The sequence below is a fragment of the Akebia trifoliata genome, chromosome 7 (assembly GCF_017979445.1).
Source record: "Akebia trifoliata isolate Shusen 1 chromosome 7, ASM1797944v1, whole genome shotgun sequence".
NCBI lineage: Eukaryota > Viridiplantae > Streptophyta > Magnoliopsida > Ranunculales > Lardizabalaceae > Akebia > Akebia trifoliata.
This window is the reverse complement of record NC_141381.1, coordinates 875,423-895,892: the sequence shown is the minus strand read 5'-3', so window position 1 is coordinate 895,892 and position 20,470 is coordinate 875,423. Positions and strand designations below refer to the sequence as shown.

The window sequence follows — 20,470 nt, the reverse complement described above, 5'->3', positions numbered from 1 at the left end:
ATCCTCACATGCTTATTTTGTAAATCCTTTTTCTTGGAGTCGTGATGAATGCATGCGGTTTTGGTACGTGATTGGGTATACAACTGACTTGGCAAGTGCACAGAATCATTGATCTTTTTCATTTAGATACATAGAAAAAAGATGTGTGGTTTCATGCCTTTGCCACGTCAACAACATATCCAACTGTGTGCATTCATCATTATTCTTTTACTTATTACATCCCAATTTAATAAAGACTAGTGCTGGATTGACACAAACAGAGAGGTGACACAAAGGACGTGGTGGTGCGCGCAATCATAGATGCTTTTTACCAAATAACCTTTTTGATTTGACTAGACTTTTTGAGAAGGGCATTCTTGAGTTTTCACAAAGGAAAGGTTGACTCTCCAATTCGATGATGCATTGGGTGTTGGAGGCTTATGAGGTATCAACATGTGTCATCTTGTGAAGGGGTGAGAGAATGGACTTGGAATGGGCTAGGTGTTGGACTTGGGTTTGAGTTAGGATATGGACTTGGGTTTGGGCTTAGGAGGGACTTAGTGTTAGATTTGGGTATGGACTTGGTGTTGGGTTTGAATATAGACTTGGGTTTGGGTTAGGACATGGACTTGGATTTGGGTTAGGACATGGACTTGGGTTTGGAATATGAACTTGAGTTTGGACTTAGGATATGGGTGATGGACATAAGTTTAGGGACAAGGTATGGGCATGATATGAGATGCAAATAGCATGCATGTATACATGAATATGATGCCAAGTGGCAATGTGGGTCCATTGAGAAGTTTAAGTCTAACTCAAAATCAATTCGAGGAAATTTAGACTTTCCTAACAGGTTCGTGCAAATTGGGGTGTCTACAATAGTGAATTTAATCTCCGAAAAAAAATGGTTGCTACGACATCTCCCATTAATTCTCTCTTTGATTATGTGAAAAAACAAATAAAATCAAAGCTCTTAGAGGTTTAAGAAAACAAGAAGCTCATTAATTGTTTAAATAAATAAATAAATAGCATATGAGATAAGAAATAGATGAACATCATTAGAGTCAACGTCGTCTCCGTCGTCTCTTTTTTTGTCTGTTTTTTTTTTTTTTTTTTCTTCCGAAAGTAATTATTGTACCTCTTTTCTTTAAAAAATATCAAAACTAACCCTACTGTCGGTGCAAAAGAAAAAAAACAAAAAAAATACAAAAGATAGGACATCATTGAAGTGAAGTCTTATCGACCTTTCTCTCTTTTTCTAAAACCATTAATGTATCTTCTTTCTCTATAAAATATCAAAACTAACCTCGTTGTCAAAGGAAGAGAAAGTAAAACATTAACTCACTTCTTCCAAAGAGAGATGCTATTGTCACTCCGAATTTTAATTAGGCCTTTTTAACATTTACCTCAAAGTGCAATACAAAATTGGATTTTGTATCGAAAATACCATTTAAAAAATATTCTTTTGCCGAAATACCCTCACATGCTTATTCCAAGGTTTACTTATTGCATCCATTAAATTGTTAATAAAATCATTTTAATTATTATATCCTAATTTTTTAAATTATTTATCGACTCGAGTCGTGCTAAACTAACATTGAAATTGACATCCTTTCAAAAACATTGGTGTGCATGTAACCATATATACTTCTATCTCGTATCTCGATGAAAAATATTTATGATTTTTACTTATATACCCTTTAAAAAGATATTTTTAAAAAAATAAGAAACATTTTTTTTCTTTAAATAAATGATAAGATAAGAGATGGACATCGTTATTAGAGCCAAGGTCTTCTCCATCTCTCTCTCTCTCTTTCTATAGCAATTATTGTACGTTCTTTCTCTAAAGAATACCAAAACTAACCCCGCTGTCGGTGGTGTGCAAAAGAAAGAGAAATCAATACACGCGGTTTAGGTGGGTTCGCGATTGGATACGTGACTGATGTGCAAAAGAAAGAGAAATCAATGCACGCGGTTTGGGTGGGTGAGTGATTGGGTACGTGGCTGACGTGATAAATGTAGAATCATAGAATACACTAGAAAAAAATGTGCATTCTGTGCCCTCACCACGTCAGCTGCTGTGTTCATCATTATTCAAACATTAACTCACCTCTTTCAATTGGAAGAGAGATGCTATTGGCCCCCGAAATTTTACTTAAGATTTTGTTAACATGTGCCCTAAACTAAAGTTCAATAAATACACTTTGAAAATGGATTTTGTATAAAAAAATGCCCTTTTAAAAAATATTTTTTTTGCCAAAATACCCTCACATGCTTATTTCGTAAATCCTTTTACTTGGAGTCGTGATGAATGCATGCGGTTTTGGTACGTGATTGGGTATATAGCTGACTTGGCAAGTGCACAGAATCATTGATCTTTTTCATTTAGATAGATAGAAAAAAGATGTGTGGTTTCATGTCTTTGCCACGTCAACAACATATCCAACTGTGTGCATTCATCATTATTCTTTTACTTATTACATCCCAATTTAACAAAGACTAGTGCTGGATTGACACAAACAAAGAGGTGACACAAAGGACGTGGTGGTGCACGCAATCATAGATGCTTTTTACTCATATCTCGTGGAAAAGCATCTATGGTTGTGTGCACGCCACCAAGTCATTGTGTCACCCCAACAGGACTCTTTCATAAATTATTTATCAGTCTTGCTAAGGTAACATTGAAATTGACATCATTTCAAACATTGGTGTGCACATAACCATAGATGTTTCTCATTCGTCTCTTGATGAAAAAGTATCTATGGTTATGTACCCAAATCCACATCAATAATGTTTGAAATGATGTCAATTTCAATGTTACTTAAGTGTTTCCCTTATTTATCACAACCAAATTAAATATTAAAATTCAAAACACACCATTCAAAAATCACAAAAGTTTGATTCAAGTTATTGCCTCAACATTACAAAGAATTATAACACATTCAACTTCAACAGTTGTTTACAATTAGAATCAGACTCATACAAAATCCTAAATCTAACAAATAGAAATCTAAACAAAGCCAATGCCAATGCCCGTGGTCCCTCATTTAAAATGAGTGATGGAAGGTCCACTTATTGTTAACATCGTGCCAAAGAGAAGTGGAATTCTTTGAGAGAAGTGTTTACAGGAGTACAGGACATGCAAATGCTGTGTAGGTCTTGGTCATTCATGGTTCTATAAGTTTGCTTTGCTGCAAAAAGCATTTCGTGAATTTTTTTTGTAAAGATAAGTTTGGTGGTAAGTAATGCAGAACAAGATTTTCTTAAGACTCCTAAAATGGAGTGTTCCAAATAAGGATGGTAGGAAAATGGTTCATAATAATTCTACAACAACAACAAAGTCTTATCCCAAAGATCTTGAAGAAAGCTTCCAAATAAAATCATGCACCTGAAAATTGCGTTTTCTAGGGAATGCTATTTGTGCAATCCCTTCTTTATTTATTTTCAGGGATCCTGTGAATTTAAGGGTTAACTCTCCTTTTAACTCGATCAAAAGATCTTGAAGAAAGCTTCCAAGCAAATCCATTTCTTAGGTAACCAAATAATGGACTAAAAGTAGAGTTCTACAAAATTCTAACACTATGTTTGGATTGAGAGAAGTGGAGCGAAGAGAAACTCGGTTTCTCTCTACTATGTTTGGATTGATAGGAGAGAAATTGGGATGGCTTTAGAATTTAAAAATGTTTAAAAAGAGATCTAGGGCAGAGTTGGAATTATAAAATATTTTAAAAGGGTTTCTCTTCAAATCTCTCCCATTTTATTACGTTGGAGTTTTATGAATTAACTGCAAAGGAAATTAATAGAAACTTTAATGAAAAAATTAAAGGAATTCAAAGTAGTATTAGATGGACCCAGATGTCCATATGGATAATGTGCCTGAAACTACCTGAGTTAGTTGAACCAAAGCAAAGCATGTTACCTGATCATGTGGTCCAATTGGGCTTAATCTCTTGTATCGAGCTGTGCTTTATTAATATTGATTTCTTTAGTCATGGGACTGTAGCAGTGGGCATGATGCAATTTTTTCCATTATCTTGGTGGCCCATTGGTAATAGAAGCATAAGAATTGAACTTAATGTTTTTCCTTTTCTCCATTCATCATGCATATGTGTGAGAGAGAATCTTATAGTTATATGTATTCTGAAAAGAATTGAATTTGCAGGAATGTAATTTTAATAAGTGGGGCGAGAGTCATACAAGTTCCAACTCAGAAGTAATGGAGAAATGCAAAGATTTCTTCTTAGCAAGAACTTACGAGCTTATTGCTGCAACTCCTGAAAAGATGAAAGTTGCTGCTTACCAAATAGGTACTATGACAATATAATTGCTGCTTACCAAATAGGTTATTGCAGCAACTCATAGCTAAATTCATGTCACATCGTATATATAATTGCATGAAATCACTTTATACTTGATTATCATTCCCGAATCAAGTATTTAATAGAGAATATGTGGAACTTGGGTTTTTTCAGTAATGATCGCCATCATATTGACATGCCTGTTACATTTGTGCCAAAGCCCAATCTTGTATATTCTTTGGTGGCTCATGTGCCATTGGTGATGGAAATGTAAGTTGTTTGAGTTATTAACTTCTTTTACGTGTGATTTGGTTTTTGATATAGTTTTTTTTATATTTCTACTTGGTTCCTTTTTATCTCATTTTTAGATAACTTTTTTTTAAAACTCTAATTCATTCTTTCTTTCTTCAAAGTTCATAGTTAAATGTTCTGATATTTTATTGTAGTGAACAGAATTGTACTTTTAGCTCACGTAAATGGTAACTATAATTCAATCTGTGTTACTTGGTGTACTAGAAATTCAATTCTAATTTCTTAATAATTCCACATTTACCTTATATTGAATTCACAAGGTCTCTCTTTCCAATGCTCACCAGGCCGATTTAGTTTAGTCATTGTTAATAATTTTTCTGTTTGGGAGGCCCCAAACTTGAATTGAACGAGTTTGGTTTAATCCGGCAAATTGACCATGAATTGAACTTGCCACATCTTGGCTATTTGTTTTTCAAATTTGTTCAATGTTGATTATGGTTGTTACCATCACTTTCTATGAGGTCATGAGTTCCAATTGAATGCCAACATGGATATCCTTATAAAAAAACTCGAAAAGTTTGACATTGGAGAATATTTTCCCGTAGTCCTATTTTCAGCTTTATGCATTGTAGTATGTCAATGTGATCCTAACTGTATATCTTCGGTATTTCTTAAATAAAAGACCATCAATGTTGCTAGGGAGACCTAAAGACCCCAAAACAAACTGTAGATTCTTTGTTTCATTTTCTTTTGTCAGTCAACTACACATTCATGATGTACTTAATATACTTACATCTTAGAAGTATTATGTGGTTAATACTGAACAGATGTATTATTAAGAGGTAGTATTTAGGGGTGTAAAACATGCGGTAAACAATGACCCTGGTCCAGCAACGATGTTTACTAGAAAGTTTGATGTCAATAACATAGCTACCATGCTTGCAAACACACATAACCCAGTATAATCTAACCTGAGCACTGGTGTCACCTACAAGGAAATGGATGACCACCCTGGACTAGGAAACAAGGCCATGCCTCTGCTTGTATCTCTTTGGACACATACATTTCCTACTGTTGGAAGGAGCAGTGGAGTGGCTGAACCTCTGTAGAGAGCTATCTCTAATGCATACATGGCACTCCATCCTCAAACCCAATTATGGCATGGTAGACCAACTGCAACCGAGCGTCTTGACACAAATGACGGGTTAAATGAGCAGGCAGAGCACACAATTGAGAGAGGCACCCTAAGCATTGCGGGTGTTTACTCTTAAGGGTTAGTCATGGAACTTTACAGTTCCGCTGGTTTGTTAGGTTATGATTCCTGTCTCTTGACGCTCGGAAATCACTCAAGTCCATTATTTTACCTAGCAAAAAAATGAGGAAAACAATGAAAGTATGCCTCTAGGATTGATGAGTACCCTATCAATTGATTTTTCACCGAGATGATACCCCATTCACTAAACAATCAAAATGTTTGGGTACCTTACCTTCAACATTAAAAAGGTTGGGCATCCCATCTTTTACTTACTACTCCCGAATTTCTTAAATTGTTTATCACCCTATCAAAGATTAAAATACACCATTCAAACATCATAAACGTTAGGTTTAAGTTATTACAGAGCATTATAAGACATTCAAACAACTTCAACAGTTGTTTACAATTAGGATTAGGCTCATATTAAAACCTAAATCTAGAGAGTTTTTATTGATACCCCAACTTTTGTTGACAAACCATTTACCCTAAAAAATCAATCTGTTGGAGATGGAGAGAACAATGAATATAAGAGGGTCAATAGCTTGACTGGAGTATAACACACTCGAGAGTGGAGGAAAATATACACTCAACACTCCCCCTCACTCACCCTTAAAAAAACAAGAAACTCATTGTTTAAATAAATGAATAGCATATGAGATAAGAAATATATGGACATCATTAGAGTTAAGATCGTCTTCTTCGTTGTCTCTCTCTCTCTTTTGTTTTGGTTTTGATTTTTTTTTTTTTTTTTTCTAAAGCAATTATTTTTCCTTCTTTCTTTAAAGAATATCAAAACTAACCCCACTGTCGGTGCAAAAGAAAAAGAGATGGACATCATTGAAGTCAAGTCTTCTCCATATCTCTCTCTCTCTCTCTCTCTCTCTCTCTTTATAACGCCATTCTTATATCTTTCTTCTCTAAAGAATACAAAAACTAACCTCGCCATCCGTGCAAAAGGAAGAGAAAGCAAAACATTAACTCACTTCTTTCGAAGAGAGATGCTATTGTCACCCCAAATTTTACTTATAACCTTTTTAACATTTACCCTAAAGTGCAATAGAAAATTGGATTTTGTATCGAAAATACCATTTAAAAAATATTCTTTTACCAAAATACCTTCACATGTTTATTCCAAGGTTTATGTATTGTATCTGTTTAAGTCGTTAATAAAACTTTTTTACTTATTATATCCCAATTTCTTAAATTATTTGTCAAGTCTAATTGTACTAGAATAACATTGAAATTGACATCCTTTCAAAAATATTGATGTGCACGTAACCATATATATTTCTCCATCGTATCTCAATGAAAAATATTTTTGATTTTGACTCATACTCCTTTAAAAAAAATATTTTTAAGAAAATAAGAATTTTTTTTTCTTCAAATAAATGATAATATAAGGGATGGACAACATTATTGAAGTCAAGGTCTTCTCCATCTCTCTCTCTTTTTTTAAAGTAATTAGTGTACTTTCTTTCTCTAAAGAATATCAAAACTAACCCCACTGTCGGTGGTGTGCTAAAGAAAGAGAAATCAATGCACGCAGTTTGGTAGGGTGTGCGATTGGATACGTGGCTGGTGCGCAATTGGGTACGTGGCTGACGCGATAAGTGCAGAATTATAGAATACAATAGAAAATGATGTGCGTTCCCTCGCCATGTCAGCTTCTGTATTCATCATTATTCAAATATTAACTCACCTCTTTCAATTGGAAGAGAGATGCTATTGGCATCTGAAATTTTACATAAGGTTTTATTAACATGTACCCTAAATTAAAGTTCAATACACTTTGAAAAATTGGATTTTGTATAAAAAATACCTTTTTTTTTTTTAAATAATGCTTTTTTAACAAAATACCCTCACATGCTTATTCTAAGGTGTACATATTGCATATGTTAAGTCGTTAACAAAACCCTTTTACTTATTACATCCTAATTTCTGAAATTATTTATCTAATCATGCTATTTATTTATCCAATCATGCTAGAGTAACATTGAAATTGACGTCCTTTCAAGCATTGGTGTACACATAATCATAAATGCTTCTCTTTGTATCTCGATGAAAAATATATATATGATTTTTACTCACATGCCCTTTAAAAAAAATATTTTTAAGAAATATAATGCTGAAGTGACCTCAGACTAGCATCTCATATCACACTTCTCGACGTGAAAGTATATGGAAATCGTAGATACTTTTCATTGAGATAGGAGTGAAAAAGCATATATGATTCCTATCCACTTTCATGTGAAGAAATGTCATATAAGATTCCACCTTGAGGTCACTCCAACACGACTCTTTTAAGAAAGTAAGAAACTTTTATTTTATTTAAATAAATGATAAATAGGATAAGAGATGGATACCATTATTGGAGTCAAGGCGCGCGCTCTCTCTCTCTCTCTCTCTCTCTCATTTTAAAGCAATTATTGGACCTTCTTTCTCTAGAGAAAGCAATACACGCGGTTTTAAAGCAATTATTGTACCTTCTTTCTCTAGAGAAAGCAATACACGCGGTTTGGGTGCACAATTGGGTATGTGGCTGACGTGATAAGTATAAAGAATCATAGATCTTTTCATCATAATACATTAAAACTTGCCACGTCAGCCTGTGCATTCATCACTATTCAAACATCAACTCACCTCTTTAAATTCGAAATGAGATGCTATTGGCACCCGAAATTTTACTTAGGGTTTTGTTAACATGTACCATAAACTAAAGTTCAATAAATACACTTTGAAAATGGATTTTGTACTGAAATTGCCTTTAAAAAAAAATATTTTTTTACCAAAATACCCGCACATGCATATTTTGTAAACCATTCGATCATCCTCTCTCTATCGTAGAGAATTTGTTGAACAATGCAAGCCATAGTATCATAGCACTATTCTAAATTTGAAGAGGAGAGAATATTTCATTGTGAAAAAGTTCCATCAGAAAGATGATATGAAGTACAGAAGACGTTCAAAAAGATAAATGTAACAATGTGGAGATATATAATCAAACTCTTTCCACCAATTGGCACTAATTGTTTCTCGCAAAGCTACTTGAAGATCATAGGCTAGAGACGCCTCTTGTGTTTCTAAAACTTGGTGCTCTTTAAGTGCTCAATAAATAACTTCCAGGTGGGTTCACATCAAAGCACTTCGCTATCATTTTGTGTCGATTTTTTCTATACTGTGGAAATATGATTTTATTGAGAATTCTTAGATAAATATTACGAAAGTCCCAATAGGGTATTTATAAACATTTTATCAACCAAGATATATAAAATTACCTAATATAAATATTCTAGAATATCATTATATATATATTCTAAATATCAATATATATTTTAAAATATCCTCTATCACAACCTTCAATTTGTGATGAGATACACTAACAATGATATTGTGTATCTCATGCATCTTAATACAATACATCTTATTTTCTAACATCCTCCCGCAATTGCATGGTCCTTTGAAAAATGAATGTGCGATTGATTTTGTTGAATAATTGCTTGACCTCATTAATGGATATGTTCATTGATCGTCAAAATGCCAATCGTGTTTGCTGCTGGTCGTCTATTAAGTCCATCACTCTTGCATCCCGTTCTTTTTGAGTATGTTGGAACCGGTGGTTTATTAGACCAGATCTGTCATGATTTCTCCCAAAAGCATAAAAAGTTGGACTATCTCATTTAAATGAAAGAACTCTCGTAGGAGAGATTTTAGATAATAAAAAAAAAATGAGATCGTGTAACATGAATTGTGTGAAATTGGGAGATTTGTAGAGATATAGGAATTGTGATTTTTATTAGAAAAACAAAAAACCTAAAATAATAGCAAAGAAGAAAATAAAAGATATCTAGGTCCAGTGATGGTGCAACAATATCGGTGGCACCATTGCCGAAGAAATAAACACCAAGATTAAACTCTCAGTAAAGCTTTGTCTCTGATACCATGTAGAAATATGATTTTATTGAGAATTTTTATATGAACATTACAAAAGCTCCAATAGGGTATTTATAGGCATTACATGAACTAAGATATATGAAAACTACCTAATATAAATATTCAAGAATATCCTTGTTGATATATTCTAAATATCAATATATATTTTAGAATATCCTCCATCACAACCTCTCATTTGTGATGCGTTACATTAACAAATGATACAATGTATCTCATGCATCTTAATACAATACATCTTATTCTCTCACATATATTAGCTTCTTCAAGTAGATCCTTATAAAGATCGGTTTCTCTAAGAGAAATCATATTCTTCGTCATTGTTTCTCTCTAATCTAAGGGAAATACAATGTTAAAGAAGTTCAATCTCGACGATTCAAGGAAATTCTGCAGTGCCCAAGCATGGATTTTCCAGTCTAGTATCTTGGACTCCAAAAGATGCTTTGCGACTTCAAAGATGTTAAGAATGCTCTTAGCTTGGCAAAATAATGAGAAAGAATTCTGAATGCAGAACATATGAAGAGCTTCGAGTTTCTCCAATACTTTCATACCAACTGAAAGTATTTCCGAAACCCAATAACGTTGCGTGGTAGAGAAAAATTGGTGATCATCCATACCAATCAAGTGCCCATTCTTACGAAGACTTCTGTCATCGATTTCTTTCTTCCAATAGGCATCATTTTTTAGCAACATGTTGATGGCAATCTGATTAAACTTCATTTTCCATGCACCCAAGAAACCCAAACAGAACTCCCCATAAGTCAGGTACTCTCTTTCATGCAGTGTTCCAAGAGATCGAAAGTACCCAAATATATTTATAATTTTTTCCCTCCATAAATTCCGAAAAGTAAACGAGAGATTCAATAGAAACATTGTTAGGTGAAATCACATCGTCTACGTGTGGACATCAAGGATTTTCCAAGCAGAGATAATTTCAGCTTGGAGATTCTTAAGTCTCTAGGAAGAACTCAAACATTCTCCCAAGTGTAACAAGCTAACATCCTGCTTCGACAGTATGCTCGCCTCTGTACAAACTGACTCGTAGAAGACATCTGATGTGTCTTTACCAATCATCTTGGCTTTTGTAAGAAGTTCTTTCTTCGTTGTAAATTGCTTCAAAGGCCAACACTTGCTTTTGGTTGCCCTAAGAGAGTTCCCAAGAACATACAATAGAATCAGACTTGATGCATCTTATCAACACCCACCCTTTCCTAGCAAATCAGCCTCAAGAAGAAGATCACCTTTGAGCAATGCAATGCTGGCCACTTTAAGAAAACTCCCCGATTCTTTCTCCAACAACATGAGGTCGTCAAGATAATTCTGAGTTCTTAAGAAAGTACGTATGGAATCCATAGAATGGAAGGCCATAACAAACTTCATCATAGTTGAGGTATCTTTCAACTCATGATAGTGAAGTGCACCTCTCTTCACAAAAGCTTGTTCCATTTCTTTTAATTCTTTACTTCTTCCAGCCATATCAACGGTTGTATCTGCACTCCCTTTCATGTCTAAGGAAACACGTTTGAGGACTCACAATTAGGAGACCCGTCTCAGAGATGTCATTGCCAAAAATCCTACTGATGAGATGGTTGTAAAATCCTACAATTTTAAGGTTTTTTTTTTAGTAATTTCTCAATTTGCAAATAATGAGAGTTCTCCAATATAATCAAATGCAAGTCTGTCTGATTCGTGTGCACGCTGTAGTGTTCTGTGTTCTCATTGTTTGTCTATGGTTTGCATTTTAATAATCTAAACGAAAACCTTGTATTTGTAAGATTTAATGGAAGGTAGTAACACATCAAAGACGGATCCAATACATGATAGTGTCTCCCACGCTCAAACATTTACTAGAAGACAGTCCCTCTAGAACGTTGGTTCTCAATCATTAGTACAAAGAGGCCTACAACACAATCAGGAAGGACAGTTGTTTCTTAAAAATGAAATGCAAACTTGGGCACTGAGTGAACTCTATCGTAAGACATGAAAAAAAAGAGCAGCTACTAAACGACTTCTAAAAAAAAACATAAATGATATTGCGAATCTGCAAGTTGACAAACCCAACTGAAGGTTTGCTACTTCAGAAAGATAACCGAAAATACTTCATAGAAAGATTGCATACATAAGATCACAAAGCCCACCCAAAATATCCAGAGACAAGATACAATACAATGACAAATCAAAAATATATATAAATCCTTAAAAATGTTGAGAGAAACAGTCCAAACCTGCCCTTTTATATTCCTCTAACTCAATAAAACATTGGGCAGCTATCTCAGCATTGCCAATTGTTTCAAAAATTGTGGCAGCCTCCATAAAGGCAATACGAGCCAATTCAAGATTTTGAACCACACATACTTTCACCCAAAGCTCGAAGGCCAGTAGCCCATGCCCATTTCTCCCTGTACAAGTCTCCAGCTCTTTCAAAGCACATTGTTGCCATCTCAAAGTTACCCTTGTTGAATAACTGCGAAATGTTAAATACGTAAGAGAAGCCAAGGAATGACGCAGAACTTCTCAACCAAATATTAGAACAAGTGATGAAGTCGAACAATAAGGAAACAAAAACAAATATAAAAAAAGAAAGAAGAGAAAACTCAAACATCCCAGTTCAAACCTTGATACCATGTGAACTCCAATCCTCTTTGCCACTAGCAACTTGCATCGCCTGTGCAAGTGAGTTATCAAGTAATCTAACTTGGACAAGGCACAACTTCTTCCAATAATCAAACATAGGCTTTGAAAAATCTTCTATATTCTCACAAATCCATAACCGTTGCCTTGTACATGTTATAGCAACGTTCCAATTGCTTAAGTTCAGAGCATAGGATGTTCTGTTTGGCCTTACCAAATTTTGTGAAACTTGGTGCAGCGGAGTCAGGCACGTCTTGCTCCTTCATTTAAACATAGATTACTCTCCATTGATTTTTCAGAGATGTGCTAAAAAAATTGTACAACAATACATCCTGCAAAAGCAACAAAATGTAAGAGGACGGATGATCTAAAATGAAAAAAGTTACAAAAATTGATTAAACCAAATATTTGAACGGAGCTAACATTTTATACCACATTGCAAATGAAAAATCAATACGTGTATGTCTTGGACATGAAAATAGGACTTATCCTAGAAATGAAAAATCAATCACCTGAAACTCTAGGCCCTTGCACTCAAGTATTGTCGAAACAAGGGCTTGATTTCCAATATTGGCCGCAATTTCCTTCCGTACAGAATCATCGCATACTAAAATAACCTGCTCTGCTTCAAATTCAACCATATTCCCACTTATATTTCCACTTTTGCCAAATATTGTTATAATCGCATTTTCATCATTCTCGGATTCCAATATAATTGGTGCTTCACCATAAATAAGACTTGTTTCAGGGCTTAAAACATCAATAGACATTGGAAAGAGGTGGTAAAGCAAGTCGATAAGACTCTGTGACAAGTTAAGAACACCAGCGTGTGTACAAAAGTTTTGTGTTACATGAAAAATGTCTGAGATACGTGTTTGGCCCTTCTTTTTCATTTTATCCTTATCATCACTTCCAGATTCTAAGAGGAACTCTTTGTAGAACAAAGATTTTATAGCTTGGAATCTGAAATCAATCCCCTTGGCAATTGTTTGCGTGGTATCGCCCGAGAAAACAAATCCCTCATTAAAATTTCTACAAATATATTTAAAAAGAGCAACCTGTCTCATGGTAAGATCTTGACCCTCATCAATATAGACAAAGTCCATTTCCTCACCCACATAGATTCCATCTCTCAATCGACGATGAAGGTCAATAACTAAATTTGCTTAATCAAATCAATACAAGGTTAAATTTTCACATGGCTTCAATTGATAATCTACTAGATAACCTAAGTGGGACATATAAGAATCTCATTGTCGTCCAATTGCACACCTCTAATCTAGAGGCACTTGTGCAATCTACTTACATAAACTTGAGTCACAATTGTTTACAAAGAGCAATTTATAACTTCAGATTCTACTATTGTTCAACTCTTGGATCCACATAGATTTTGACCCAATCGGGGAAAATTACACCATTTCCTCTTTTGAAAATTTCCTTGTTCCTTAGTGACCAAGGTTTAGGAAAAAGTTACTTGTACTGGTTTCGTTATTGGTTTCTCATTTTATTCACCCATTGGGAGGAAACTTTGCAACTTCATTTACATTGTAACGTTATATATATTTATTAAACGTGATTGATGAATCTCATCCTTGGCATAAAAAATAATGTAAAATAAATTAGCAATTAACATAACTAAGATAAGAGAACAGATGCTTAATTTAACAAATAACAAGTTACCTACAAGAACTTCGAAAAAGAACATGAGAATAACAGTACTACGTAGCTGAAAATATTTAAGTAATATACACAATTCGGGGTTCTTGACAGCTGAACATAGTTTGGGGCTGACAGTAACAAATAAGTAAAAGTTAGGGTGCCAATTAATAACACAATTTCCGAAGAAATTAGAATGAAACCCCGACAGACGACGAACTTCGATCTATTCTGTCGAAATTACGATATTAATTAGATCTCTCTCAATCTGCTTCTCGTTCGTTCTATCCTGGAGTCACTGATTCAGATCTCTCTGTCATTGCCTCTGGATTTCGTTGCTTACAGATTCTCAATCTTCAGAATTGTAAAGGTGATTTTTTATTTATTTATTTATTTTGTTATCTTTGATTATTTGAGATTATCGGTATTTTTCTGTGCTTGTGTGGTGAATTTAGGGGTTTGATCGGATAAAAGATGATGCCTTTGTTTGGTTTTATTTATTTATTTTCATAATTGTTATACTTTTGGAGGGAAATTCACTTTGGAATTACTATAAGAAATAGAGTATTTAGGTAAACTTGTGAGATCGCATTATTGCTTTATGTGGCAATTCAATTTAGCTCATGCTCTATTTATATTCAAGTCGTGGGATCCGAAAATGTTCATTTCAGATTCTGATAAAATATTGAATTTGGTGAACTCAGGGTTTTGTTTGTAGTGAATTTCACTCTGGATGATTAAACAAACTGGGATTTCTTTTGTTGATTTGTGCTGGAGCTCACCGTAGTAGTTCCTTCTGTTTTTTTTTTTTTTTTCAACAGATTCTGTAAGTTTGAAGTGTTCATAAATTGGAATCTTGTGTTTAGTAGCTTGCTCTGTTGAAGTTAGTTTCATGATTTGACCCTCATGGGAGTGTTTGAATTATTCTCTATATTTGACAATATATGTTTGTGCATGTAAACTAGGGTCTGGTTCTTGTGATCTTTATGGAGTTCTTTTTGAAAGATGAAATGCATGTCGCATTTGGTGAAAGAGATTGAATTATGCTGTTATTATTGAATATGCAATATATATATTTTTATTGACAATGATCAATGAAAGGTTCTTTCTTCTTTTTTTGGTGTTAACTATTTCATAAAATATTATATTGTTTGAATGTCAGAGTAATAATGTACTATGCATGCATGGGATGTCACTCACTAACCACTTTGACACTCTTGAGATCGGTTGACATTCTTAGTTACTTTCTAACTTCTTGTAACTCCTCGCACACTTGTATAGTGCACTTTTCATATAGGACAAGTAGTTGTAACTATCGGATGACAAGGTAAGACACTTGTCATTCATTCTTTGTTTGTAATTCTATAAATAATCATTGTAGTAGGATGAGACAAATCGATAAAAGAAAACCAGAGATCATTCTCTGTTTATTAAAAGCATTTCATCATGTTCTCTGTTTAGTAAAATCAATAAAGGTGTGAATTGGTAACAGCTTAACTGATTCTTGACTGGAACCAGAACTAATTATCATGGTTTTGAGGGTACCTTTATCTGTGTTGGAATCGAAACCGATAGGAATAAGAATAGTTGTGTATGATAACGGCCATGGTTTAAAATATTGTTTTGTTCGATGTTTCGATTTCTAAAAAGTTGTAACGATACAGAGATTACCGAAATATTCTAATACATTTAAAAAGGAGGTGAGGAGAAGAAGAGAAATTGACTCTCTAAGAATGTTGAAACAACAAATTTTTCGATTCTATGCCCATATCATCTAAGAATGTTGAAAAAATGAGATGTCTTGATCAATACATTCCAAGACAATACAACATTTTGAACCACGACAATATTGGTAACCAATTTGAACTGATCTATAACTAGTTAAGACTGATAACCATCAATTATAACATTGCCAATGGTGTCAATTTCTTGTAAGAGAGTCAATTTTAATTTTTTTTTTATACGAATCTTGTAGGGAATGGAATTTTTTTTTAACTATCAGAAAAAAATGATAGTACCGTGATCGTTGAGCACAATAGGTTTCTGGCTTGTGTACATTAATACTCGAACTAGAACCTGCCCATCAAAACCTCTGCATGTCAAGCCATAAGGTCTGGATCCATTGACTTTTTGATTCAATATACTTGTATTTTTAAATTGTTGGTTTGCTTGTGGAATACTATTTGAACAATGCATCCCAATCAAACTAAAAGAATTTTTTTATAGGACGACGGTAAGACTAGCTATACCCTATAGAGAAGAGAGCTGGCAACAAAGAAACATGTGCATGATTTAGCATCGCAAAGATGAGGATGTGAGTGGAAAAATTAGGAAAGATAAAGTTAAAAATTAACACATTTAAGAAAATGTTGGAGTAGATCCAATGGCTAATAAACTAAGCCGATTGAGATGGTTTTTTTTATGTGCAATGAAGCCGTTACAGCACCCAGTTAGAAGGAATATGCAAGCTGATGGTTCTAATAGGTCAAGGGGGAGATAAAAAGAATGTGGATTGTATAGATTTAGGACAAAACAGGTCCATATCCAGTGTTTACGTGTTACAAAGACACGAAAACATGTGTCGGTGTTCAACATAGGTATGAAATGTCTAACATTGGACTTTTGAGAAGCCCAAAACACAGACAAAGTCCCCAAATATATATAAGAAAAAGTCTACATATTTCTATTAGACTATAGTGCTTTAGTAATGGTAAATTATAATATTTTTAAACAAAAATAAGGAAAGAAATATGAGATGTAAAAGAAAACATTTCATTTATCACAGAGTTCTTCAATAACTTAATAAATGTAGGTAGATTTATAAGAGCGGATACTATCAAACAACTATGGTTGCGTTCAACAACTTAATGAAGAAGGCACCGAAGATGGAACGCATCAACTTTTTTTTTTTAATAAAAAATTTAAAATAAAGAATGACACAAGCAGTAGTGTTAATCAGATAACACTAGCCATGTGGCAGAAAGATGTATAATTCTTTCCACTTTTGTCCTCTAAAGAATTTTACAAAATCTTTACTTTTGTCCTGTAAAGAATTTTACAAAATCTAATGGATTTGTGTGGTCATAGCACAAACCTGGATCAAAACCCTACTGTCACACGTACGACTAGCAAAAAATGCTATGAGAGTTTGTAAAAACATCTATGAAACCTGCCAATTATTTCTTGCCTCCCCCCTGCTGTAAACATGGGTTTTGTAAATTTTTTTAAATTAAAAAAAAAAACACTAGGTAGTCAGGCATGACAGATTGATGTCTATTGGATGGATATGGTCTGAGTTGGCCATGTGTTGGTGTTCAACATAGGTATGAAATGTCTAGCATTGGACCTTTGAGAAGCTCAAAACACAGACAAAGTCCCCAAATATATATATATATATATATGTATATATATATATATATATATATATATATATATATATATATATATATATATATATATATATAAAAGTCTACATGTTTCTATTATAATATAGTGCTTTAGTTATTGCAAATTATAATTTTTTAAAACAAAAATAAGTAAAGAAATATGAGATGTAAAAGAAAACATTTCATTTATCACAGGCATAACTAAAGCACTATATCAGTCCTCCATATGGGGTGTGTGTCGGGTGTGCATGCATGTTTGTAACATATAAGAAGCGCCAAAGCACATTTTACACTTTGTGGTGTAGAAGATAGTCATCTGAGGCTTGAAGTGTGGTTGTGTCATACCAACTTTTGGCTGAATATGGAAGGAGATTTCTCTGTCCCGTAAGAAATTGGATTACAAGTTCTGTTATGCCTATACATGAAAGACTATATAAGGTTTTCTTTTGGCATTTGTCAATAAGGTTTTTTGTAACTCTTAGTTTTGCTTTTGTTTGTTCTTTTGTTTTGCTTTTCTCCTTTTCTGTGCTTTCTCTTGTTTGGGAGCTATCTCGGCCTCCTTTGTACTCTTCTTCTCTTTTGGTATTTATAAAATCTTTATACTTATCAAAACAAAAGTAAGGTTTTTTGTTCTTCGTGTTGAACCATTTCAGTAATGGGAATGTTGCTTTTGAAATGGTATCTGATACGCATCTCTTCAGGAGGGTTATTCTATTCCTCCTGTCTGTCTGCACCTTGGAGTGAGAGCATTGATATTGAGAAGGTATCTCATAATGGTTTATTAGATCATAGGGTACTTCCATTCTTGTTGTGAGCTTCGAGGAGATTCATCAAACCTATATAATTATACTTTCTTGAAGGTGTGACCTAGGTGAGGTGGTAAAGTCTGTATGCCTAGGATCAAAACCCCTTCTCCCCACTTAGACCTATATAAAAAGATATATTTGTAGTTCCATGCAGCATTGTGTCACCTGCGTGAGGTGGTAAAGTCTATGTGCCTGGGATCAAAACCCTGGGAAAAAAGAAATATTTATAGTTCATGCAGCCTTGATTCCCTAGCTGACAAGTCAAATTGACTAGAGGCCAACCAGATGATAAATAAATGTTTGATATAGAACTTAACCAGTGACGGCTGATAAAATAATGTTATTGGTCGAAAAAATGCTTCTTACATGTTACATCATGGGGTTTGATGTATTTGTGTGCTCTCTCTTATATCGGAATGATGCCTCGTACAGCAGGCGCCTCCAATACTCTCTGGATGATTGAATTGGTCGTCAGGCCTGATACCTATCAAGGTCTGCATGTTCTAAAAGCATCAATACTTTCCAATGATTCCACATTTTCCCCAAGTGAGGTTTTTTACAGGACTTTTTCATTGACAACATGTCAATTCATATTTCTCTGTTACAGGTGTTACAGATGCTGGGTTGATTTCTCTTGGAAATGGTCTTCCATGTCTACAGTCATTGGATGTATCCTGTTGTAGAAAGCTCAGTGACAAGGGGCCGATTGCCATTGCTGAGAGCTGCTGCAACTTAAGAAGCTTGCACCTTTTGGGCTGTAGATTCATTACGGATGGATTATTAAAATCCCTGTCGAAAAACTGCCCCAATCTTGAAAAGTTGGGGCTACAAGGATGCATCAACATAACTGATTCGGGTCTTGCAATTCTGGTTGAAGGATGTCAGCGAATCAATTTTTTGGACATCAGTAAATGCAGCCATATTGGAGATACCGGGGTTTCGAGTGTTGCCAAGGCTTGTTCTTCTTCTCTAAGAAACTTAAAGCTACTAGATTGTTACAAAGTTGGAGACAATGCTATATTTTCCTTGGCCCAGTCGTGCAAGATTCTTGAGACTCTGGTCATTGGTGGTTGCCGTAAAGTTTCTGATGAATCCATAAAATCATTGGTCATCAACTGTAACCATAGTCTAAAACACTTGAGGATGGACTGGTGTTCGAGTGTTTCCGATTCTTCCTTGGGTTTCATCTTCTCGCTATGCAGAAACTTAGAGGCCCTTTATTGGAGCTTGATGCTTTTGTTGACGTGTTTCTTTGAATTGAAGATGCCCAATGGTTCGGTAAGCCCAGGGATTCTTTGAAACAAATACTAAACAAGCAGCTCTAGCTAGTCTGGGCAACAGATGATCACCAGTCCAACTTTTCATTATTTGTGTCTGTTGTTCATGTTTTTCACTCATGTTTTATATGTGGATTTATTGTTTGAAGAACATTTCTTCTGTCATATTTGTCACAATATGCAGAGAGAAAAATACATTAAGGGGAGTGTATGTTTTAAACTCTGTTAGTAATTTGTTGATATAAGAACCACTTTGAATGGCAATCTCTCTAGTTTTTCTTGGTGAAGGCAAGACTTGAACCGATCCTCCATTAGGTCTCCTTGACCTCTTTGTTTGTTTCCGCCCTTTGGTTTAATGAAATTATTATTATTTTTTCTATTATAGGTGGATTTGTAGGTCGGTTTTTTAAAATTCAGCTAAGATTTTCAAAATACGAAGGAATAATCTTGGATCTCATATCATATATTTCTAAGATGAGTTGAATCGTTCAAAACATTGACTATCTTGCCTGATAACCTCATAGAGTGTGACGACTGATGACTTGCCTAAGAAAGCCTGAGCACATTTCCCCTTGAATTCTCAATCTAGGGTTGGAGTTCTGATTTCTTCCAGTTTCAATCCGAAAGTTGAAAAGAAAATACTGTAATTCGAAAGATTAAGAACACGACTGGAAATTCTGTGTTTTTCTTGTGAGAACTGAAAATCCGATTTCCATAGTTGAAGTAGAAGAGAGAGATAAAGAACAAAGAATCTCCATTGTCGGAGTTAATGGAGTCGGATTCTGAGTTAATCGATGCCTTGAAATCTCAATTGTAACGAAAGATCGGAGATCGAGAAGATGAAAAAGCTTTGGAGATCTTGAATCACGTGATTTCAGCTTAATCGATGGGAACATCAGAAGTTAGAAAGGTTTTGGAAGCGATTTTGGCTATAAATCCTCTCTATTATGAAGCTCTCTTACGAAGAATGAAAGGAGAAAGA

The 20,470-nt window shown here is 34.4% G+C and overlaps 2 protein-coding genes across 3 annotated transcripts in view; one reads left to right on the top strand and one right to left on the bottom strand.

Moving 5' to 3' along the window:
* LOC147397857 (putative disease resistance RPP8-like protein 4) overlaps positions 1-20,470 on the bottom strand; it is a 54,987-nt gene that overhangs the window by 9,280 nt on the left and 25,237 nt on the right. The window lies entirely within an intron of this gene.
* LOC147397858 (uncharacterized) lies at positions 14,103-19,870 on the top strand. Of its 2 annotated transcripts, none has more exons than XM_086446913.1 (3): positions 14,103-14,389; positions 18,647-18,703; positions 18,819-19,870. In XM_086446913.1, the coding sequence occupies exons 2-3, from the start codon at positions 18,667-18,669 to the stop codon at positions 19,508-19,510; spliced, it is 729 nt and encodes a 242-aa protein (XP_086303039.1). In that variant the 5' UTR covers positions 14,103-14,389; positions 18,647-18,666; the 3' UTR covers positions 19,511-19,870. The 2 variants fall into 2 exon arrangements, with proteins under 2 accessions (XP_086303039.1, XP_086303038.1); XM_086446912.1 differs by having other exon boundaries at positions 18,644-18,703.

Bases quoted from the DNA above. Each gene is read 5' to 3' on its own strand.
- LOC147397858 (XM_086446913.1), top strand. From the start codon at position 18,667: ATGATTGAATTGGTCGTCAGGCCTGATACCTATCAAG. The intron at 18,704-18,818 runs GTCTGCATGTTC...TCTCTGTTACAG, and splicing joins CAGGCCTGATACCTATCAAG to GTGTTACAGATGCTGGGTTG.